Raw genomic sequence first — 20671 nt, forward strand, 5'->3', positions numbered from 1 at the left:
ATGATTGCAGCAGTATCAAGAGAGGCATTTCTTTTTGCACAGTAACTACTGAGAGAAACATTAACCTGAGTGACCCTTTTCTAAATTAAGCTTTGGAAAAGAGAATGGAGGCTGTGAGATTATGAATTTGAGGATGAGCATAAAGTCTGGATTTGTGTCCCTGTGAAATACTCTTAAAACTTAGTATTTCATAAGTGTAAAAGAAACCTGGTAGAAATGTCTGACTGCCTTGCTTTTACATAATATTTTCATTTGATCTCATATCTGAATTCATTGTACTGTCATAGATAATGGTGAATCAGGTCTTTTTCTTTGGGTCTAAAAAATTGACCAATATATTCTGGCATTTTCTATCCTACCAAATATCACTAGCTATGACTTGTCATGTGTAAAGGATATTGAGAAATATCAAACCCTTTCTTTGAACACTTATGTTTTGGATGAGGAGGAGGGCTTTGCCAGCTGCCATCAGGGGTTGGGAATAAAATGGGGGTCCCCAGGCAATCCCGCTTTTTGAGAGACAATTGGCTATGTATTTGAAAGATTATTTCCTGCTCACAGCAGTCATAAAAAAGATTACAGCTGAGTAAAAGATATGCATTTGAAAAGCAGAAGTTCATAACTTTTCAAAGAAAGTGTGAGAATATTATTAGAGGATTAGAAAAAGATTTTTTGAATAAGATAGGTGAAAGCACAAACCATGGTGGAAAAGACTGGCTTTTACTACATGAAATTAAAAACTTTGGAATAGCATAAGGAACCATAAACAAAAGAAAAAGTTATCAACATGAAGGGAAATCTTTTGTGAGGATTAGGATACAGAATACATGAGGAACTTAGGAGAAATAAACAGAAAAATAAGAAAAAAATGTTAAGCAGACAAGTCACAAAAGAAGAAATCCAAGTGGCTAATCATATGAAAAGATGTCATCACTGAAAATCAAGGAAATACAAATTAAAACCATGAGATACTCTCAAACATGAGAGTGGCAGAAAATTTTTAAAAGTGAATAATGTCAAGTGTTGGTGAGAATGTGGGGCAACAAAAACTTGTAAGTGCTTTGGTGACCCCTAGTAAAGTGGAGGTTACGCTCCCCTAGGAGTAATGTAGTAATGTAGAGAAGGGGAATGGATAAATTATGACTTACTCCTCAGTGGATGATTTTTATTTTATTTTATTACTTCTTTTTTGCCTTTGTAGCACATTTATTCTTTTATATTTTATTTTATATATTTTTTACATCATTTTTCATTTTTGCACAATGTATGCATTTTCATCTTGGTTATAGTCCCCATACAATTCCCACCCCCCCTTATTTTAACCCTAATCCCTCCTTCCCCCACCCCTGTAATGTGTCTCTGGTTTATAGTTGCTTGTTGATTTTGATTTTTACTTTGTATTAATTAGCCTTTTTCCTGGTCCCTTATTTAGGTTTTCTAAATATCTGCTATGAGTGAGACCATCTGGCATTTTTCTATTTCTTTCTGGCTTATTTCACTGAGCATGGTCCCTTCCAGCTCCATTCATGTTGCTGCAAATTGCATGAGTTTATCTTTTTTGATTGCTGATTAATATTCCATTGTGTATATGTACCACATAGATGACTGGATCAAGAAGATGTGGATGATTTTTAGACAGGTAAAATGAATGAAGCCAATTCACTTGACGCAAAGTGAATAAATCTTAACAAAATTGAGTAAAAAGTCCAGTTCAAAGAATAAAATATTTACACCATGTGTCAGATGAATAAATGTTAAAATATAAAACAACTCTATTTTATCATGGGCTTACTCATGTATCAAAAGTATAAAATCATGAAGGGGAAGGCTGCATACCAGCCTCAAGACAATGCCTACTTCTGGGAAGGGGTGGAGGAGGAGGGAGAAAATGGGATGAGGATGGGAGGTGGTGCTATAGCTCTATTTGACAACAGAAATAATGTAAAAGGACAGGATTTCTTTTTTTTTTTTTTTTTTAAAGATTTATTTATTTATTTGGAGCACTGGGTACAGTCAGAAGTGCAGGAGGGTGAGAGGATTCACCAGAGCCAGAGTGGGGAACAGAACAGACAGACTGACGAAATACACTGCTGAGGGGAGCAGCGGGCGGCAGGAGAGGTCTGCGCGCCATGTGGGACCCTCCTCCGGTGGTAGGGGAGCAGCCGGGGATCGAACCGGCGCTGCAGAGGCTCCGGGCAGCTTCGCAACCCAGCGCTCAACTGCTGCGCCACCGGGGAGGCCCAAAAGGACAGGATTTCTGCCATCGACTACTGAATTGAGAGACAAAATATGGTATATTTGTACAGTGGAATACTATTTAACTATAAAAAAGAACAAATTACTGAGATAAGCCAGGACGCTGGGAACTTCAGAAACATTATGCTAAATAAAAGAAGCAAGATATAAGAGAGCACATATTGCATGATCCTGTTTAGATGAATATCCAGAAAATGCAAATCTAGGGGACAGATTATAGATTATGGCTACATGAAGCAGGGGTAGAAAGTGGACTAACAATAAAGGGACATAAGAGGAATTTCACTGGGATGATGACAATGTTCTGAAGTGATTTAATGGTGATAGTGGCACAGTTTGGTAAACTTAGTAATAACCATTGAATTGTACATTTGAAATGGGTGAATTGTGTGATATGTAAAAGATACCAAAGTTAAGTTGTGAAAAGTTAACATTTGTTAAATCTGGGTGGTAGTTAATATCAAAGAATTTCAGAGGTACAATTAAAAATTATTTTTTTAAAGATTTATTTATGCATACAAGAGCTGGGGTACAGACCAGAGATGCAGGGGGGGTTGGTGAGAGGATTCACCAGAGACATAGTGGGGAACAGAACAGGCAGATTGACCAAAGTACACTGCTGAGGGGAGCAGTGGACAAGACAGGACAGATCTGCAGTGCCATGTGGGTTGCTCCCTGGCTGGCTGGGGATCAAACTCGTGCTGCAGAGGCTGTGGATTGCTTCCTAGTGCATTGGTTAACCCCTTGCACCACCAGGGAGGCCCTACAATTAAAAATTATTATAAAGCTGATCCTTTTCATGTCATTTATAGTTCTAAATCAGTTTATTTTTAAAATTCATTATGATTTTGCAGAGGTAAATCTACAAACTTAAGTGTACAGTTTATATATATTTGTGTAACCCCTACCCAGATTAAGATTACTGATAGAATAGCCATGTGACTGTGGCTAACAGTGCTGAATTGTATACTGAAAATTTGCTAAGAAGGTTAATCTTCTAAGATAGCTCTTCTTACCATGAAAGAAAAAATAAGAAAAGGAACTGAAAACAGTGGGTAGTGGGTGATGGATATCTTATTACCTGGATTGTGGTGGTCACTTCACAATGTCTGCATAAAACAACACCAAATTATGTCTTTTAATTATATATAATTTCTTTATGTCAATTACAATTCAATAAAGCATCCTAGAAGACTCCCTTGTGCCCTTAGAGGCAACTACTCTTTTGAGTATTATCACTATATATTAGTCTTCCCTTTTTTTGAGCTTCATATAAATGGGATAATATAGTATGTTTCATTCAAGAATCTATCTGTGAGATTTATTCATGTTGTTGCCTGTAACTCATTCTTTTTTTTAAAGATTTATATATTTATGCATACAAGAGCTGGGAGGTGTGGGTGGGGATAAGAGGATTCACCAGAGACAGAGTGGGGAACAGAACAGGCAGACTGACTAAGTACACTGCTGAGGGGAGCAGCAGGCGAGTCAGGAGAGGTCTGCTGCACCATGTGGGTAGCTCCCTGGCTGGCCAGGAATGGAACTTGTGCTGCAGTGGCTGTGGATAACTTCATAGGTTGCGTCTTAACCCCTTGTGCTACCAGGGAGGCCCTGTAACTCATTCTTTTTAATTGCTGTATACTATTCCTTGCATGTACATTCTACAATTTATACATTCTTCTGTTGACACTTTTACTATTAACTATAAAGCTACCGTGAAACAAGTGCATTGGGGAACACAGTTTCTAAAGTGGTTGTACCAATTTATTGCTTCCCTAATAGTATATGAGAATTGCAGTTGTTCTATGTCCTAAATCACTATTAATGACACTGATATTCTATTACATGAATTTATCATAATTTATTTAACCATTGCCCTCTTGATTGATAGTCAAGTTTCATATTTTCATTGCTTTGAACAACATTGTAATGAACTTCTTTGTCAAAACCAGTGACCTCTGTGGGTTCCATGTATGATTTCCTGGATGTAGAATTGGTAGGCTAAATGGCATGAACATTTACAATGGGTTCTATTTGTGTTGCTGAAAAATTGCACTAAATTGCTTTCTACCCAACCACACTCTTAATTACCGGGTATATGAGAGTGCTGTTTCCCCAGATCCTTCAGTCTCCAGATGTTTCCCATACTTTTAACCTTTGCTAATTTGATGAGGGAAAAAATGGCAGGAGTTAGGGGATTGTAAAACTTCAGCACCTTTTTGCAACCCCTTTCTGGCGTCTTTCAGGGTGGTAGGCTGTGGGATCTGGTGTCCGATTTCCTTGGGAAGTGCCTTCAACTTTGGAGTCTGTGAGGGAAAGGAGAGGCCAGGTTGATGGTTTAACATCATCTACTTAAGGATTTAAGGAAGAAGAATAAAAGGATCTAAGTTCAAATTAAAATGTTGGCTACCTGGATAGCTTCAGACTAGGTTGGTATAGGAGAGGTGAGCGGATGCAGGTCTCTGGCAGAGGCTGTCTTTCCTCATTTGATTAGGCATGAGGGTCCTTAATTTCCCTGCTCATCCCCCCTTTTAAAACGGTCCTAACTACTGGTGTACCGTGACAGTTTCAGGAGTCTTTATTTTTAGGGAGGGACTACAGATCACATCTCTCGATTTCCTCTTTGTGGCTAACACTACTATTACTGGTTATGCAAGAACAATTTTGCAATGAATCGACCTACTGTTCACTGAACCCTTTTCACTTCGGAAGGAAAATATTGTCAGGGTAGTCGGACAATCTCATATTAACTGTTATCAAGGTCACACCTTCCTGGAGGGGGCCAATGTTAAACAGCTGAGGGCAAGGACAGGCTGAGAGCCAGTGTGAGTTAGTAAAAGTTGCTTCTAGCCCTTACAAAATGGGACAAATAAAATATCCTGCATCTCAGTGGGGAAGAACAGCTTCTGAATACAGAAGATGTGGTGCTTGGGGAATCATTGCAAAGACTGGAGGAACAGGCCTTCAGCTGAGTCTCCAAGAATACTTTCAGAGTAGCACTGCAGACGTAGTATGACCATAGAGATAGAGTAACACAGAAATGTTACTTTTGCCATGTCTGGAGCTGTCATCTCCCGGGTACCCCACCATTGCCATCTGGGCTCACAAGGTCTCCATGGGACGCATTGCCTCCAGAGCCACCATGCCATTCCTACTCATTCTGCATCAGAAAAAATAGGTCCCTGCTATTACATCCCAGCTCCTCCTTGCCTGTGCTCTGATGTCAGGTCTTACCAGGTGTGCCTGATTAGCAGACCCTAAGTCACACCGACTGTCCTAGTCACAGGGGCCTGCGGGAAATAGTGTTTCTAATCTCTGAGATACTGGAGGGCCCATAGAAGGCAATTGCAATAGGTGTTGTATTGTAATAATAATGCAGTAGTGATAGTAGTAATAGTGATGTAATAGTAATATATAATGTATATAACATGACATAATATAATGCATATTATATATATATATAGAGAGAGAGAGAGAGAGCACAGATGGTCAGGGGACCTGGGGTCTGGCCTTGGGAGCTGCTCATTTTGTTTGGGAAGACATGTACTTAGACAAGAGAAGTAGCAGTCTAAGAAATTAAATGATTAGGTGCGCAATCAGGTGTTAATGGTTTATGATGCTGTCAAGACAGTTAATATTATATAGCCACTTGGCTGGGACCAGTTAGGGGGTGTGTGTGTGTGTGTGTATTAATAGTAACATAATGCTCCCAGTAGAGTGTGTGTGTGTATGTGTATTAATAGTAACATAATGCTCCCAGTAGAGTAAACTAGTCTGTAAACTGTTTGGGATCATTGCATTAGAGGAGCCATAACCTGATTGCGGGGAGAACTTTTACTAAGAAGTGATACCTGAGGTGAGACTCAACATAGAATTGAGGATGCCTCACTTTTTCTAAGGCACTCTGATGAGTGGATCCCTACTGCTGGTTTTTATCAAGTCTGTGAAAGTGACCAGCAGCATCACCATCTCCTGGGAATTTGTTGGAAGTGGAAATCCTTGGGAGCCACCCCAAACCTACTGAAATGGAAACTGAATCCAATCCTTTGGGTGATTTAGGTGCAGGCTGGCATTTGATAACCTCCGCTCACACGTACAATGACTAAGACCCCTAGTTCTTACTGTACAAGCACAGTGATTAAAATCTATAGGTTTCTGAGTACATCTCTGGGTCTAAGCCTGGCTTTTACACTTGCCATCTGGGGTAGGTAAGGAACCTGTGAGGTCCCCTTGCCTGGTCCTTTGGGGATAACAGTACGTACCTTAGAGTACGTACTGTTGTCAAGAGTACGTAGAGTTGTCAAGCTGAAGTGACAAGACGTGGTCTATGCCTGTCACAGTGTGTGCTGCAGAGAATGGATATTTGTAAAGGCTTTTGGAGGAGACATTGTTAGAGGCACCCCCAAGTTAATCTTCCTGGGGAAATCTCATAAGGGCAGTTCAGAGTAGAATTCAACTCAGACAGCATTTGTGGAAAGCAGCCTGCACTGAGCTTGAATGCTTTGATCCTTGGGAAGAGCACAGATGGTCAGGGGACCTGGGGTCTGGCCTTGGGAGCTGCTCATTTTGTTTGGGAAGACATGTATTTAGACAAGAGAAGTAGCAGTCTAAGAAATTAAATGATTAGGTGCGTAATCGGGTGTTAATGGTTTATGATGCTGTCAAGACAGTTAATATTATATAGACACTTGGCTGGGCTGAAGTTGTCAGGAGTGGAGTCCTGGCATAGGCAGATGGGGACATTACAAGAAACATGGGCCATTTAATCTAACTTGCCAGAAGCATACTTCTTTATAAAGTTAAAAATCTATAACTAGAGCTACCATATGATTTAGCAATTTTACTCCTTGGTATCTACCAAGGGAATATAAAAACAAAGGGACGTAAGCATGCTTATATTTATTGCAGCACTATTTACAGTAGTCAAGTTATGGAGACAACCAAAGTGTCCAACCACAGATGGGTAGACTAAGAAGATGTGGTTTTCCATGGAATACAACCAAACTAAAAAATAAAAAATAAAAAAGTACTCTTCCCATTTACAACAACATGAATGGAACTACAGGGGATGATGCTAAGTGAAATGTCAGGAAAAAAAATACTGGGTGATTTCACACATATGAAGAACATAAAGATATAAATAAGGGACAGATAAACACAAACCCAACAAACCCTTGGAATCTGACTGCAGAACTGAGGCAACCAGATGGGGTCACAAGGAGTGGGAGCAAAGGATGGAAGGGGCCCAGTGGACTATGGTGGAGAATTATGGGTGCTTTAGTGGTGGGCATGGTGTAACATACATCTGAAGAGGTGTGAACCCACACCCCTACATTATATACAGTGTTGTAAACCAACATTGCCTCAATAATAAAAAAAGGAAAATTAAAAAAAATCTTGTTAGAAAAACTTTATATTCTGTTTTGAGTTAAGTCTTCACAATATGGTAATGTTAGCTTTTCCCCATGTCTTACAGACACAATCTAATTTTATTGGTGGTTTAAATACTGGAATCACTTGAATTTATTATGAATTTATCAGTTAAATTTATTAATGAATAATTTGAAATGAAGCTTGAAACAAATATAGAAACAATGACTTATATCTCATACTACTTCCTTGGGATAAGTTATGAGAAGTGAAATTACTGGAGTGTGGACATTCTTCATGCCTAGAGTATATATTGCCAAATTATTTTCTGGAAGGCCTAGTCAACTGTTTGCTCCCTTAGTCGCTCAATTCCCACTTTCATTCATTTATATTTAAGTGCTAAGCCCTATTCCAGGGCCCGGGGATAGAGTAGTGAACAAAACAGGTCACATTCAATAAAGCATGCCTTTCAATAAAGCATGCACACTCCTAGCAGAAATACGTAATGAGTAAGCATATGATTAATGTGGGGTGATAAAATGTGCTAAAAGAAAAATAACTCAGGAAAAGAGAATAAGCAGTAGGGATAGGAAAATCGTAATTTTGAATAAGGTGATTGGGAAGACCATACTGGGAAATTAACCTGTGAATGAAGAGCTGCAGCACACACCCACTCCTTGAGGTTTCTTTAACAGTGACCACAAGGGCAAAGGCATGGCTGGCATGTTTGAGGAGCAGCAACTTGACCTGGGCCGGGAGGGGCAGTTGTGGGAAGGGAGGTCAGAGAGTTGCTGGTAAAGGGAAGACTTCTCATAGGAGGACCTGACTTAAGTTTAACTCGATTACTCACCTGTTGTTTTGAGAACAGATTCCAGGAAATCAGAGGCAGAAACTGAGGAGGCTCTGGTCATCCTGGTGGGAAATGCCAGTGACTTCGCGGAGTGGTGGAGGCAAAGAGAAATGGCCAGAATCTGAAATATTTTGAAGATTTAGTTAGCAGGATTTGCTGATAGGTTGACTCTGTGATGTGAGGGAGAGATCGGGAGTCCAGTCTGGGACATGTTAAACCTGAAACAAGGAAAGCAAGAGAGTGCACGAATTAGGGAAAACAGGGCTTAATCACTGAGTCGCAAGGAAGCTAATTTACAGTGAATAATGTAAACATTAAGCTAGATCAGTCAGCACAGTTGTGTGTCTCTCCAGCCACAATCAGCTGTACGAGTGCAGATGGATAGTTGGATTTGTCCAGGATTGCCAAATGTGGATGACAGATAACAGAGTTGGCACAGATAACAGAGTTGAGGATGTATGTAAGGAACTTAATAGGGAAGAGGTTGAGCATTTTGCCGCTGACTGACCTGCGTGTCAGGAAGCGATGAAGGTGGTTACAGAGCTGGGGAGCAAGGTAGGTGTGTGTGGGGTTCCTTTTTCCTTTGCCAGCCTCGTTTAGTATTCGTCGCACTTTTGATGAAGACATAGTTCTTTGTCTTTCTGAATTTGTGTTATAGTTAGCGTCATTGAATATTCATTCATATGGCAATGCACAATTGGCTACAGTTATAACTTGTAATACCTAAGAGCATGTTTTTGGAAGCACCTGACTGAGATGTGGGAAGAGGAGAATTTGAGCAAAGCTTAGCAAGTTTTGGAAGAAAGTGCGTTGATTGATCAGATGAGCTAGATTCAAGAAAGATGAAATGGCTTGGGCTCGTCTTAATGGTCAGGCTAAGGATAGGGCCTTGAAACATGTTACAAGTGTATAGGTCCTCAAAATAAAATGTCATTTACCCACATAATCCAGCAACTCCACTTCTGGATATATAGCTGAAAGAAGAAGTGAACAAATATTTGAACACTTGAATATTTGAACAAATATTTGTATGCTCATGTTCCTAGCTACATTATTCACACCAGCCAGAAGCCACTCAAGAGTCATAGACAGATGACTGGAAACATAAAGTGTGGTATATATGTGCCATGGTATATTATTCAGCCTTAAAAAGGAAGGAAATTCTGACACGTGTCATGACATGGGTGAGCCCTGTAAACATGACACTCAGTGACGAAGCCGGTCATGAAAGGACAGCTACTGCACTTGAGGCACCGAGAGCAGTCACCCTAGAGAGTTAACACGAGTTACCTAGAGGTCAAATTCACAGACACCAAAGGTGCCAGGGTCTGAGAGGAGGAGGCAGTAGGAAGTTCTTTAATGGGGTCAGAGTTTCATCTGGGGGAGAGATGAAAAAATTCTGGAGAGAGATGGTGTGATGGTGGTATAATAATGCGAAGGTACTAGGTGGTGTTGTACTTAAAAAATGGCTAAAATGGCAAATTTTATGTTACGCATTTAATATAAACACAAACACACACACACACACACACACACACATACACACGGCGTAAGAGGCAGTCTTCTCTAATATATAGATAGGGGTTAGGTAGCAATGACTTGTTTCCTGGGGAAGAGAGGCACAATTTTGGTTAAAGCAAGTTTTCTGGTGACAGGCTTAGTGTGTTTTCCTTGCTGGATGCCAGCTTACACCGTATGCACTAGCTGGGGATCCTAGTGCGGCTGGTACTAGGAAACACATTTACTTAAGTCGGAAAACATTTTCTCTGGGTTTCTATTTGTTTTGTTCAGCAACCGATTTCTTTCAGACATAATGGAAGGATAGCCTCTAGCCTTCAAAATTAGTCTAAGTTCTTAAGATGAATTCATCTTCTAAATATTGTATTTACTAGTTGAATTGAGTGCTAGTTACTTTGGAGTCATTTTATTTATATCCTGAACTTGGCAAAGGAATTTAAATAGAGAAATTGGAAAGCTCTCATTCATAATCTGCTAAGGCCTGTTTCATGACAGCATGTTTTAGTTATTTGTCCAGATGTATTCTTATTGTTGAGTCACAATAATGACTACAAGACAAATCAACAGGAGGACATAAATAAATAAAGCCAAAAAAGAAAGCCAGAGTTGGATTCTTTGGTGTCTGACAGATCCAGGCTGAATCCCCACTCTGTTACTTAACTCTGAATTTGTTTTTTAGTGAGTCTCACTTTTCCCACTTATAAAATTGGGGTACATCTGCTTTCCTGCCAGAGTTGTTATGATCATATAAGATTATTCAATAAACCACCTCTGGCAGTGATGGGGTGCCCAAGCATTCGGTAAGTGGTAGCCTCTCGTAGTGTAATTGTTACTGCCTACGTGTTTAATGGGACTTTACTTCTGGAATCTAGAATACAAATTTAGAAAGTAAAGGAATTAGCAGGAAGGTCCTTCAGTTTATACAAAGATTCACCTCAGGGTTTCTGTAAATCTGGGAGAGTCCCTCGTGCATTTGATGTTTACACATCATTAGCAAACAGATGTCAGGAGGCAAATAAACCATAGCTTAAAGGATTTTGGAACTACTGACAATGAAGAGAAAATCAGTTTCTGATAAAGTTATAACATTGCCAAGTAATGGCAGGTGATGGGGAAATTTTAATTGGATTTATAAAGTATTTCAGGAGCCCATGTACTTCTAATTCGAGGCGCACCGGTGATATCTGTAGCCATCTGATTTATAGTGCTTGCTTATTTCCCTACCGGGGTTAATAATAGAACAACAACTAATATGTGGTTGCTTCTCATATACCAATATGTCTTTAGAAGCCTGCAGCTTTCAATGGAATGTTTTGAAATTGACCTTTTATTCATTTGGAAGACAGGGCTTTTAATGAGTTTATTTTATTCTTTTCTGTTTATTCTGTTATGTCCAAAATATTTGCTGGCTATTTATAATAGGGAAGCTATTTTGTGGAATAAGCTGTGTAAAACATGGACCTGGTCTCACGAAATACTTATTGGCCCATAGACGAAAAGGGGATGGGTGTGTGCTAGTGTGAGAGGTCCTTGGCCTAGCCCTAAGACTCCACGCCTAACTCTGCCACTTCTTCCCAGAAGCTTCTGTCCTGACCTCTCTTGATTCCTAGCATGGCACTTACCCAGCTATGTGGTCACTGCTTGGTAATTTCTCCATTTGGATTAGACTGTAAGTTCCTTGAGGGCACTGCTGTGGCTTGTTCATCAGCTGGGCCAGGTAGCATCAGAGTATTTGTGTGAAGAAGCACTAATTTCCTGACTTTGGAAAGGTGATAGCCTATTGCTTGCTTTATGATAAACTCCAGTATAATAGATTTGTCATGAAGATAATGATAGGAATTTTATATGAAATGCCTCTGTTTGTCACACCTCCTGGCACGTAGTAGGTGCTTAGTAGTTGTATTGCTATCTCTTCTCACCAAAGATGACAGATGAAATATATCTATTTTTAAGATTATATGTAGTAATGTCACATTTGTATACATAAAGGACACCTCTATTCAGTATTTATCAATGTAACAGAGTTTCGGAATTAGTATCAAACTTTGGGCCAGCTTGGAAAACTCCAAATATTTAACTTTAAATAATAACAAAAACTGAAAACTAGGTTCTTCACTCAGTGGGGCACGGGTGAGTATGTGAATATACTCATTTCACTTTTTCCCTTCTAATACACCCATTTTCATTTTAGAGCTTTGGAATTTGACTTTCATTTGATTTTGGGGTTTACTTGGCACACTTTGGATTAAGGATCAGAATTATATTCCTTTTGTAGGTTGAATCATTACCAAAAAATTGTGGTCAAAGTGTCTGGTCAACGTCTGTGAGCCTTCTCTAGGAAGAAAGATGAAACTCCTTGGATTTGACTGCACGATGTCAATGGACTCATTACTTGTAGAACAGCTGATGCATTTAGGACTTGTTGATTCACTTAATTGGTAACTGTACCACATTCGTAACTCCAACAACTGAAAACAATAGGCCAGTGTCTGCTGTACCTGCGTAGTCACATCAGAGCAGGAGATGTCTCGACAGGAGAATTTGTTCATTTGAGGAGGAGTCTGGCTTGTGAATGGGCCTGTTGCCGGCCCTACTAAGGTGGGTTGTGTTCTCCTTACCTCAGTAATGCGTTGGGGTTTGTGATCAGTGTAGCTGGTGAACCTTTCCTGGGTTATCAAACTGGCTGCTGTGAGATAATGTTTGAATGTATTTTAATGTCAGTGTTGAGGGAAAAGGCTCAAATAAAAATGATTTAAAACTGGTAATGACTCAAAGTTATTCTGTCTTACAGCCTTTATACTCTAGAGCAAAAAGTTAATACCTGAAATAATTTTTTTAAATTTTCTTACACACTTGTTCATTTTTGTACGGTGTTTGATTTCTCCCTTCAGGTGTATCCCCGGAATAGATTTTTTAAGTAAGGAATTTCATTTGTACATGGAAACTGGGTATTCCTTCATAGTACTTTGAAATGATCTAAAAAAAAATAACTGAATTACTTCTTTGTAATTTCGTGGTAAAAATCTGCATTTTGGAATCAGTAATTGTTTTGGAAATGAGTAATTTTTAAGATAAGACAATTTTAAAGAAAAGACAACAAGGTGGGCCTCCTCGGTGGTGCAGCGGTTGAGCGCTGGGTTGCGAAGCTGTCTGCAGCTTCTGCAGTACTGGTTCGATCCCCGGCTGCTCCCCGGCCACTGGAGCAGGGTCCGCCAAGGTGCACAGGCCTCTCCTGCTGCCCGCTGCTCCCCTCAGCAATGTACTTTGGTCCTTCTGCCTGCTCTGCTCCCCGCTCTGGCTCTGGTGAATTCTCTCACCCTCCCGCTCTTCTGACTGTAAAAAAAAAAAAAGAAAAAAAAAAAAGAAAAGACAACAAGGTATTTAGTTCATTGTCAAAGAGAAGGAAAACAGCTTGATTATTTTTAATATGTAAAACATGTGAAACATTCTTTGATATTATGTTTAATAAGGAAATTTTAACTATTATAAAAGGAATAATTTACTAAATATTTACTAAAATAATTGTTTTAAAAATGTTAAAGTGACACTGACTTTTTTACATGTAGCATATGTCAATTTGGTAGGTAGTTTTTTGAAGATCTTTATTAGTTTAGTGTGGTCCAGTTTGCCCTCATACTATCAGGAAACTTTAACTCCGCCAACACCCACAAAAAACTACCTTTGCTACTTGAAGATGAAAAGAAAGTTTATTTGGGTGAGTTTTGGGGAAGACTGGTCCTCATTGTACAGCTAGCTCCTCAGGCTATTTTCTGAACATCTACGTTTTCAGTGTATAAAATTTGAAAATGCATTAGGGAAGGAGTAGTTAGTGTAATAGACTAATGCCCACTTGAAGCATCATACTATCTTATCTGGAAAATTAAATCTGATTACAGCTTGGATTAACATTTATGGTCTGGGAAATGTAAGATCGTATCTCAAACTCCATGAAATTGAACAATGAGATGATATCATTTGTAGTTAATTTGAAAGGGCAGATTTTTATCACTGTGAGCTTAAAATGTGTTTGATATTTTGTCTCACGAAATATCCTAGAGATAATGACTGCGTAAATCAAGAAGGCATTAAATGTAATGTTTGCTGCCTTTATACCTAGCGCGTTAAAAGTGAAAGCAGCATAAACTCCAGTGTCTGCAGCTACATTGGCAGTTACTCTTAAATTTCCTAATAGAGCTTTGGTTATAGAAGGTTGTAACATTAGGTTAGTAAGCAGTTGTTCTGCCTTTCACTGAAAATGAAATCATTGTGTTATTCAATAATCAGTTCAAAACGTGACATGCCTTGACCCTTCCAATGGAGTCACTGGTGTGACAGAGAAAAACGGGAAAATTATTTGGCAAGAGGTGTGTGTGTGAGTGTGTACACATACTAGTTACTGATCTACAAATGAGCCCTCATACATAACCACAGCACTTTTATGAATTATTTTGCATTTCTGTTGTAAAAGATCTGTCTACCACGTTTTCTAGGAACTTTAAGCCTAAGGCAGAACTCAAGGTTTTGGAGCCTGTGTAAAATAATTTATAGCACCTTTCCAGTAACTCTTGCCCAAACTCTTATTCTATTAATTCAACATCCTGTGGCAATCTGGTATATCTTAAAGATTTAAAAGTATGTTACAGTAGAAGACTAGAGAACATGGACCTTTGAGATGGAAGAAAATAAGCTTTTTTTTTTTTTTTTAAGTAAGACATTTGTTCTGGGCTCACTTTTTCATCTGCTGTGAAGACATGGTCTTCTAAGCACTGTCATGGTCTGTGCCTGGATGAAACAGTGCTGTTGAGAGAGAGTCCTGTACTGTGAAATGTCTATGTATAATATGGGAAGGCTTCTCGTGGCCTGCAGTGGAATCTGTGCCCGCGTGTATGGCTGGGGCGGGGAAGCAGGGGCCCAACATATTGACCCGACACCGTGTGAAGCCTTGTTGGAGGGCCAGCTGCCTCTTTCAGGCTTCTGTGGGTGAAAGATGTATGTCCTCTATCGACCATAAGTCTTGCTCGGCGGGTATTTTAAATATCATTTTTTTTTTTTTTGTTCAAAAGTATTTTCTTGGGAGATGATGAAGTTGATTTTTAAGTTTGTAAGAATTTGTCATTTGGAGGAAAGTTGCTGAGGTGTGCCATGTATCATGTGCTTAATTTTCTGTCTGAGGCCCAAATCTTAGAGAAAAAACTTGACATTCACCAATAACTGTTCTCCCTGCCAGTTGCCTAAGCAAGTTGTTGTTACTTTTTTCCACAGTCGTACTCTCATTGCAGATTTTTGTGTTGAAAGTTAGCTGTTTGGTGACACTGCATTTGGCGGTGAGGGTATGAATGTGAGAAGGTGTTTTGGAACATGAGCAATTACAGCGTTCAGTGGTGGATAAAGAAATAGATATATAAGTATTAGATGCAGTTTTCCAGTGTATGTTATTTTCCATATAAAGATATAGAACATTTCATAAAATGTTCCCAGACCATTTAAAACTCAAAGAAATGCAGCTGATGCAATGAAATACATAGAGTACTTGTAAAAACACACAGACACGCAGTGGGTTGCTGCCAGACAGAAAATTTAAAGGCGGTTTGCTTAACTGCAGGGTGCGAGGTTTTGTACGTGTGCCACGCTGAAACTGCTAGTGAGGCGGGTGTTGTACTGCTTGAGAAAAGCAGATTGTGCTTGGACCCTTTTCACTCAGATGTTTCCAGGGTCGACATTTTGGTGACATTATAGCATTATGATCGACTCAATGTGCAAGAGGAAGCTATCAACTTACCATGCAAAACAGACATTTTAAAAGAAAATGCAAACTATTTTCAGTTCTTGGTGCAGTTTTACAAAATGGCTTTCATAGTTTTCTGAACTATCAGGCTGGATCTTTGAGCTCATTGAATGGAATTTTATAGGGTGAACTTTGGTGTTAAAAAGCATTGCCTTTTTTGTTTGTTTGTTTGTTTTTTTTAATATTGCTTTAAAGAGTGTTAAGAACCCACGAGGTTTGCTTTTATAAACCTCAAGGACTTAAAAGAAGGAAATCAAAAGTCTTATGCGTGAATCATAGTAAATAATAATGCATATGTTACCTTGGGGCATGATGCTGTTAAGATCTGGCATTCTCACTCTGGGGTTAGTCTTAGGACAGTCAGAGGGGTTTAGTTGTGGTGTTTATTACGTTACTGACCACCACGCAGAGTTTAGGGTAACATGGTTGGAATGAGCCCCATGTTGGCATTCAGTGGTCTCTATCTTCAGTGTGTTAAAATTGGTTGATTTTCTTTCCATCCATGTTTCCTTCTCTTTTTTCGATTCTCTGTTGTATATATGCATAAGGTGCATTTTAAAAATAAGTTAATTATTAGATTCTTACTAACATAGTTGGTTAAAGAGATTTAAAAACCTTCCTTCTATCTATGACTAAGATACTTTTTTGATGAAAGAATGTATCCATATTTTGGTGTCTGAGATTCAGCCCCTTAGGAAATGGTGATAAAATGTAAAGTCTTTGATTTTATTCCATCTTTATTTCCATTGATTTTTTTTGCGTGTGTGTGGCTCTTCAGAAGCACAAACTACTGTAAGAAAGAGGACATGATATTAAAGATTTATTGGTGAGTCATTTCTGTGAAGTTTTCTGGTTGAAGAGCAAGTGTTAAGTACATGACAATTGGAAGAAAAAGAATAAGCCACATGTTATATTGGAACTTTTCTAACTCTTGTTTTACACTATCCTTCAGTGAGTTGGAATGGCCTTTTTTTTTTAATATCAGAACCAAATTTTGAATTGTAATATTCCTTTTTTTTTTCCCCTGGACCAAGCCTTGTATGTGTGTTTTAGGGATTGTCGTTTATGCCCTTTTTCTAGCCCCCTCCCTTACCCACCCCTCCAGCACACCCTTAAGGATTTATTGGACATCTGGCTTTTACTTTGCTTCCTGCTCCCTAATTCTTCTCTGTAGACCCCGTGTTCTTCATGCCACCCCGTTAGCACCTCTCACCACCAGTGTCCAGCAGGCTGAATCCTGTGGTTTCCACTTCTCAGACCAGAGAGCAGCGATGACACCATCCTCTGGTCCATCGGGACTTCCTCTGGGCAGCGTAGTACCGCAGGGGTGAGGATGCCAGGATTCTGTTGGTCACGGCAGAAACACGTCCTTGGCCCCTTCTACTATTAGAAGATGACTGTAAACAAAGACACTGATGCTCCATTTTTAAAAAATATTTTATTTTATATAATTCTTACATCATGTTTCATTTTTACACAATGTATGCATTTTCATTTTGGTTATATTCCCCATATAATTGCACCCCCTTATTTTGACCCTAATCCTTCCTCTTCGCGCCCCCCGCCCCCCACAGTGTGTCTCTGGTTTATAGTTGATGCTCCGTTTTTAAGTCAACCAGAAGACACTTCAAGAACCAAAATGGTCTGTAGGTAGCCTCAGCATTTTTGCACCACCTGTTTGGGAAAGTTTTGCTCTTTGGTGTGACTTCTGTATGTTGCAGCCATTGATGTTAGTCTTTCTTGGGTTTTAAAAAAATAACATCTGTGGACTTTAATGATTTGATAACTATGTCTGTAGGATTTAAATGTAGTATGAGAATAGGCCCTTGGTTTTCTCCCTTTTTGATTCTTCATTGCAGAGCACTTAACAGTATTTTATGTGGAAGCTTTTAACTTTTGGATGGATTCACGTTCATGGAGAAGTAAATTCATGTTTTAAAAGATAGATGTGAAAAGTGAGAAAACTATATTCTGATCACTGTGAGAGGGAATCCTCAGATTATGTGCTTTTCCATTAGCTTGTTGCATTGATACATGATTTCTCAAATAGGTAATATTCTAATCACTCCCCTTCATGTGTCTCTGAGGAACCAAATCTTTTTCTTATTAGGAAAGATTGAGTGTTTTCCTAATCGATAGCAAATGGAGTGCTAATAGCTTTTAATCAGTACACTTTGTATTGACTTGAGGACGAAGGCATTGGATTATTTTGAAATTAGGATGGAGGAATTAAGTGCTTCTTCAGTGATTCTGTTTTAAACAGATGGCCATGAAAGGTATTCTCACCTATATATTTTTATCCTTTCTGAGCAAGACTACTTATGTTAGGTAGAACATAATAGATCGTGGTATTTTGTTTCCCCTGGCAAGCTAAAAGTGTATTGTTTGCTTCTATTTTAAAGATAACTTCATCTAGTTCTATCTGTATTTTCAAGAGTTCATGAGTATTCTGGGAAGGATATATTTTATTTTTAAAAACTGAGAGTTTTGCATTTGTTCCTTGAAAGAATTCTTCTCAAGCTCCCCTCTTCCCCCCACTCCCTCCCACCTCTCCCCATCTCCACACGCAATCTGAAACTGGTGTTTAAGGTGGTTTATGAAGCCACATCTGTAACTATGAAAAGGAGGCTTCTGATTAGAGGGAAAAAAAGTCAAGCAGGTTTAAGACTCATTTTCTCTGGAAAAATATATTGAAGGCAATTTGCAGCTGGCAAGGTTTTTGCATTAGGTAACAGTCTAAAGTTAACAGTAGCATCAGGTCTTTAAGATTTTTCTTTTTTGTATTTCTGGAGGAGGGTAATAGGAGTGCCTTGCTGAGTCTTTCCTTGTGCTCATCAACATAGCAGCCTCAGCTGCCCCCCTTGGATCCCCTGCCAGGGCTGCTATCATCTTCTGATCAAATATTAATGTGTGATCCTCTGCTTGCTCACTAATCCAAAGCCAATTAATATTATCTGTCAATTATTTACAGATCCTGAGGTGCAGAGGCAATTCCCGGAGGACTACAGTGACCAGGTTCGGAATGCGTAATTAATTTTTTACATGACAAAATTTATTTCAGAGTTGTTCAACATATTATTACTGTTCTTTTTACTGAAGAGATAAATGAATTTTTAGAAGGGAAGAAAAACAGTAATTAGGAACCCAAGACAAAAAAGTAAAACATACTGAAATGGGCTTGAAAAGATTGGTGCTAGATTTGGGGCATTACTTTCAGGGGAACACCCCAGAAAGGAAGAAAATCTATCAGAAATTTTACTTTTACTTTGAGGTATGCTGCAGCCTGCGCTTCATTAGTAAATCCATTTTGATTTGCCGATGAACTTTTTTTATTAATGCTATCTTTGCAGTCAAGAGCCAGTGTAATGAAAAAGGAGGGAGGAGGGAGTTCAGTACATTTCCTGGAATTGGAAATAGATTATGAAGCGGTGTTATGGTAGCACTCAAAGGAGAAACTGCACACACGGGAATGATCTTTAGGGTGAGGCTGTTCTAATGATGGTAGTGAAAGTTAAGCTTTCCCAGTTGGTCCTGCCATCTTGAATTTCTTGCATTCTGCAAGCATGCGGTGGAGTGGAAGGAACTCTTTTACTTACAAAAAGAGCGTAGGAATTCTTATGTTGCTCTGCTCTTTATAATAAGATCCAAGTTATGCATTCAGGATTCCTGTTTCTACCTTGAGAAATATTAGAGATGTTTTGTAGCTTTCCTGGTTACCTTACATTTTTTAGCTCAAATATGTAATTTGGTGTGCTTTATAAAGCCATTTTGAAATAAAAGCATCCTTGATTACACTAAATAAAACAACTTTATAAAACCTTTCACATGGGGAATAATGTATACAATAAAAACATGTTTTTCAAGTACAACCATTTAATTTTGTTTATTAAAAAAATGTCCTTGAATGGGGATAAGTACAATGGAATAGAAATATCCTGTTCTCCAGAGGGCAATGTATCTGATACAGCATTATGAATACAGGGTACATAATATGACCAGGAATATAACTGGATAACCAGTGTAATCAGATGCTTTGTAATGAGATTTTTATTGTATAAGAACCCACGAGAAGGAGTATGGTTTGCTTTGTGTATCACTTCAAGGCTTTTTAAAAATTTTTTTTAAAGATTTATTTATTTATGCATACAAGAGCTGAGGTACAGGCCAGAGATGCAGGGCGGTGAGAGGATTGACCAGAGACAGAGAGGGAAACAGAACAGGCAGACTGACTGAAACACACTGCCGAGGGGAGCAGTAGGCGAGTCAGGAGAGGTCTGCTGCGCCTTGTGGGTAGCTCCCTGGCCGGCCAGGGATCGAACTTGTGCTGCAGAGGCTGTGGATTGCTTCACAGTGCGGTGCTTAACCCCTTGCGCCACCAGGAAGGACCAAGACTTTTAAATGAGATTAAAAAAATGTGAATCTTCTCACTCTACCCTTTGCTTCATCATCCAAGAGGAGAGTTAAATTTTTATCTTGACTTAAATTGCTATGAATGGAGCCCATTGAATTTAATCTATACAATAAGAAGGTTATAGGACTTTGTAATGAGTAATGATTCTATTTAGACATGTTTAGATAATATCTAATGGGGAGAAAATGTTAAGGTATTATTTAAAATAGGGATTTGAGGCCATAATTCTTATTGAAATCATCATTCTAAAATCTTGTCACTAAACAACTTCTCTGGTGCCATGATATGAATCACCCAGTGAGAGAAAATTTTGCAGGGGGAAACTTGAAATAACACCACTGATATCTGTTTCTGGTCTTTTAAACATAGTTTCTTACCATATCTGAAAATGTTTGTGCAACATGATTTTTTGGGGGTATAACATTAAAAAAAATCTCATGTTAAGATAAAAAAAATTAGGAAATACAGATTAAGGCAGAAA

The 20671-nt window shown here is 38.9% G+C and overlaps 1 protein-coding gene across 6 annotated transcripts in view; it reads left to right on the top strand.

The window, feature by feature from the left end:
• DENND1A (DENN domain containing 1A) overlaps positions 1 to 20671 on the top strand; it is a 445274-nt gene that overhangs the window by 96508 nt on the left and 328095 nt on the right. For 3 of the 6 annotated variants that reach the window (XM_054689761.1, XM_054689763.1, XM_054689766.1), the window contains exon 3: positions 18751 to 18794. The exons of the other annotated variants lie outside the window; for them this stretch is intronic. In XM_054689761.1, the coding sequence (XP_054545736.1) occupies positions 18751 to 18794 (44 nt within the window). The remainder of the gene's footprint in view (positions 1 to 18750; positions 18795 to 20671) is intronic. 6 annotated transcript variants of the gene reach the window in all.

Source organism: Talpa occidentalis, unplaced genomic scaffold (assembly GCF_014898055.3).
Source record: "Talpa occidentalis isolate TD23 unplaced genomic scaffold, MPIMG_talOcc4v2.1 talOcc4.7, whole genome shotgun sequence".
In the NCBI taxonomy this organism is placed as follows: domain Eukaryota; kingdom Metazoa; phylum Chordata; class Mammalia; order Eulipotyphla; family Talpidae; genus Talpa; species Talpa occidentalis.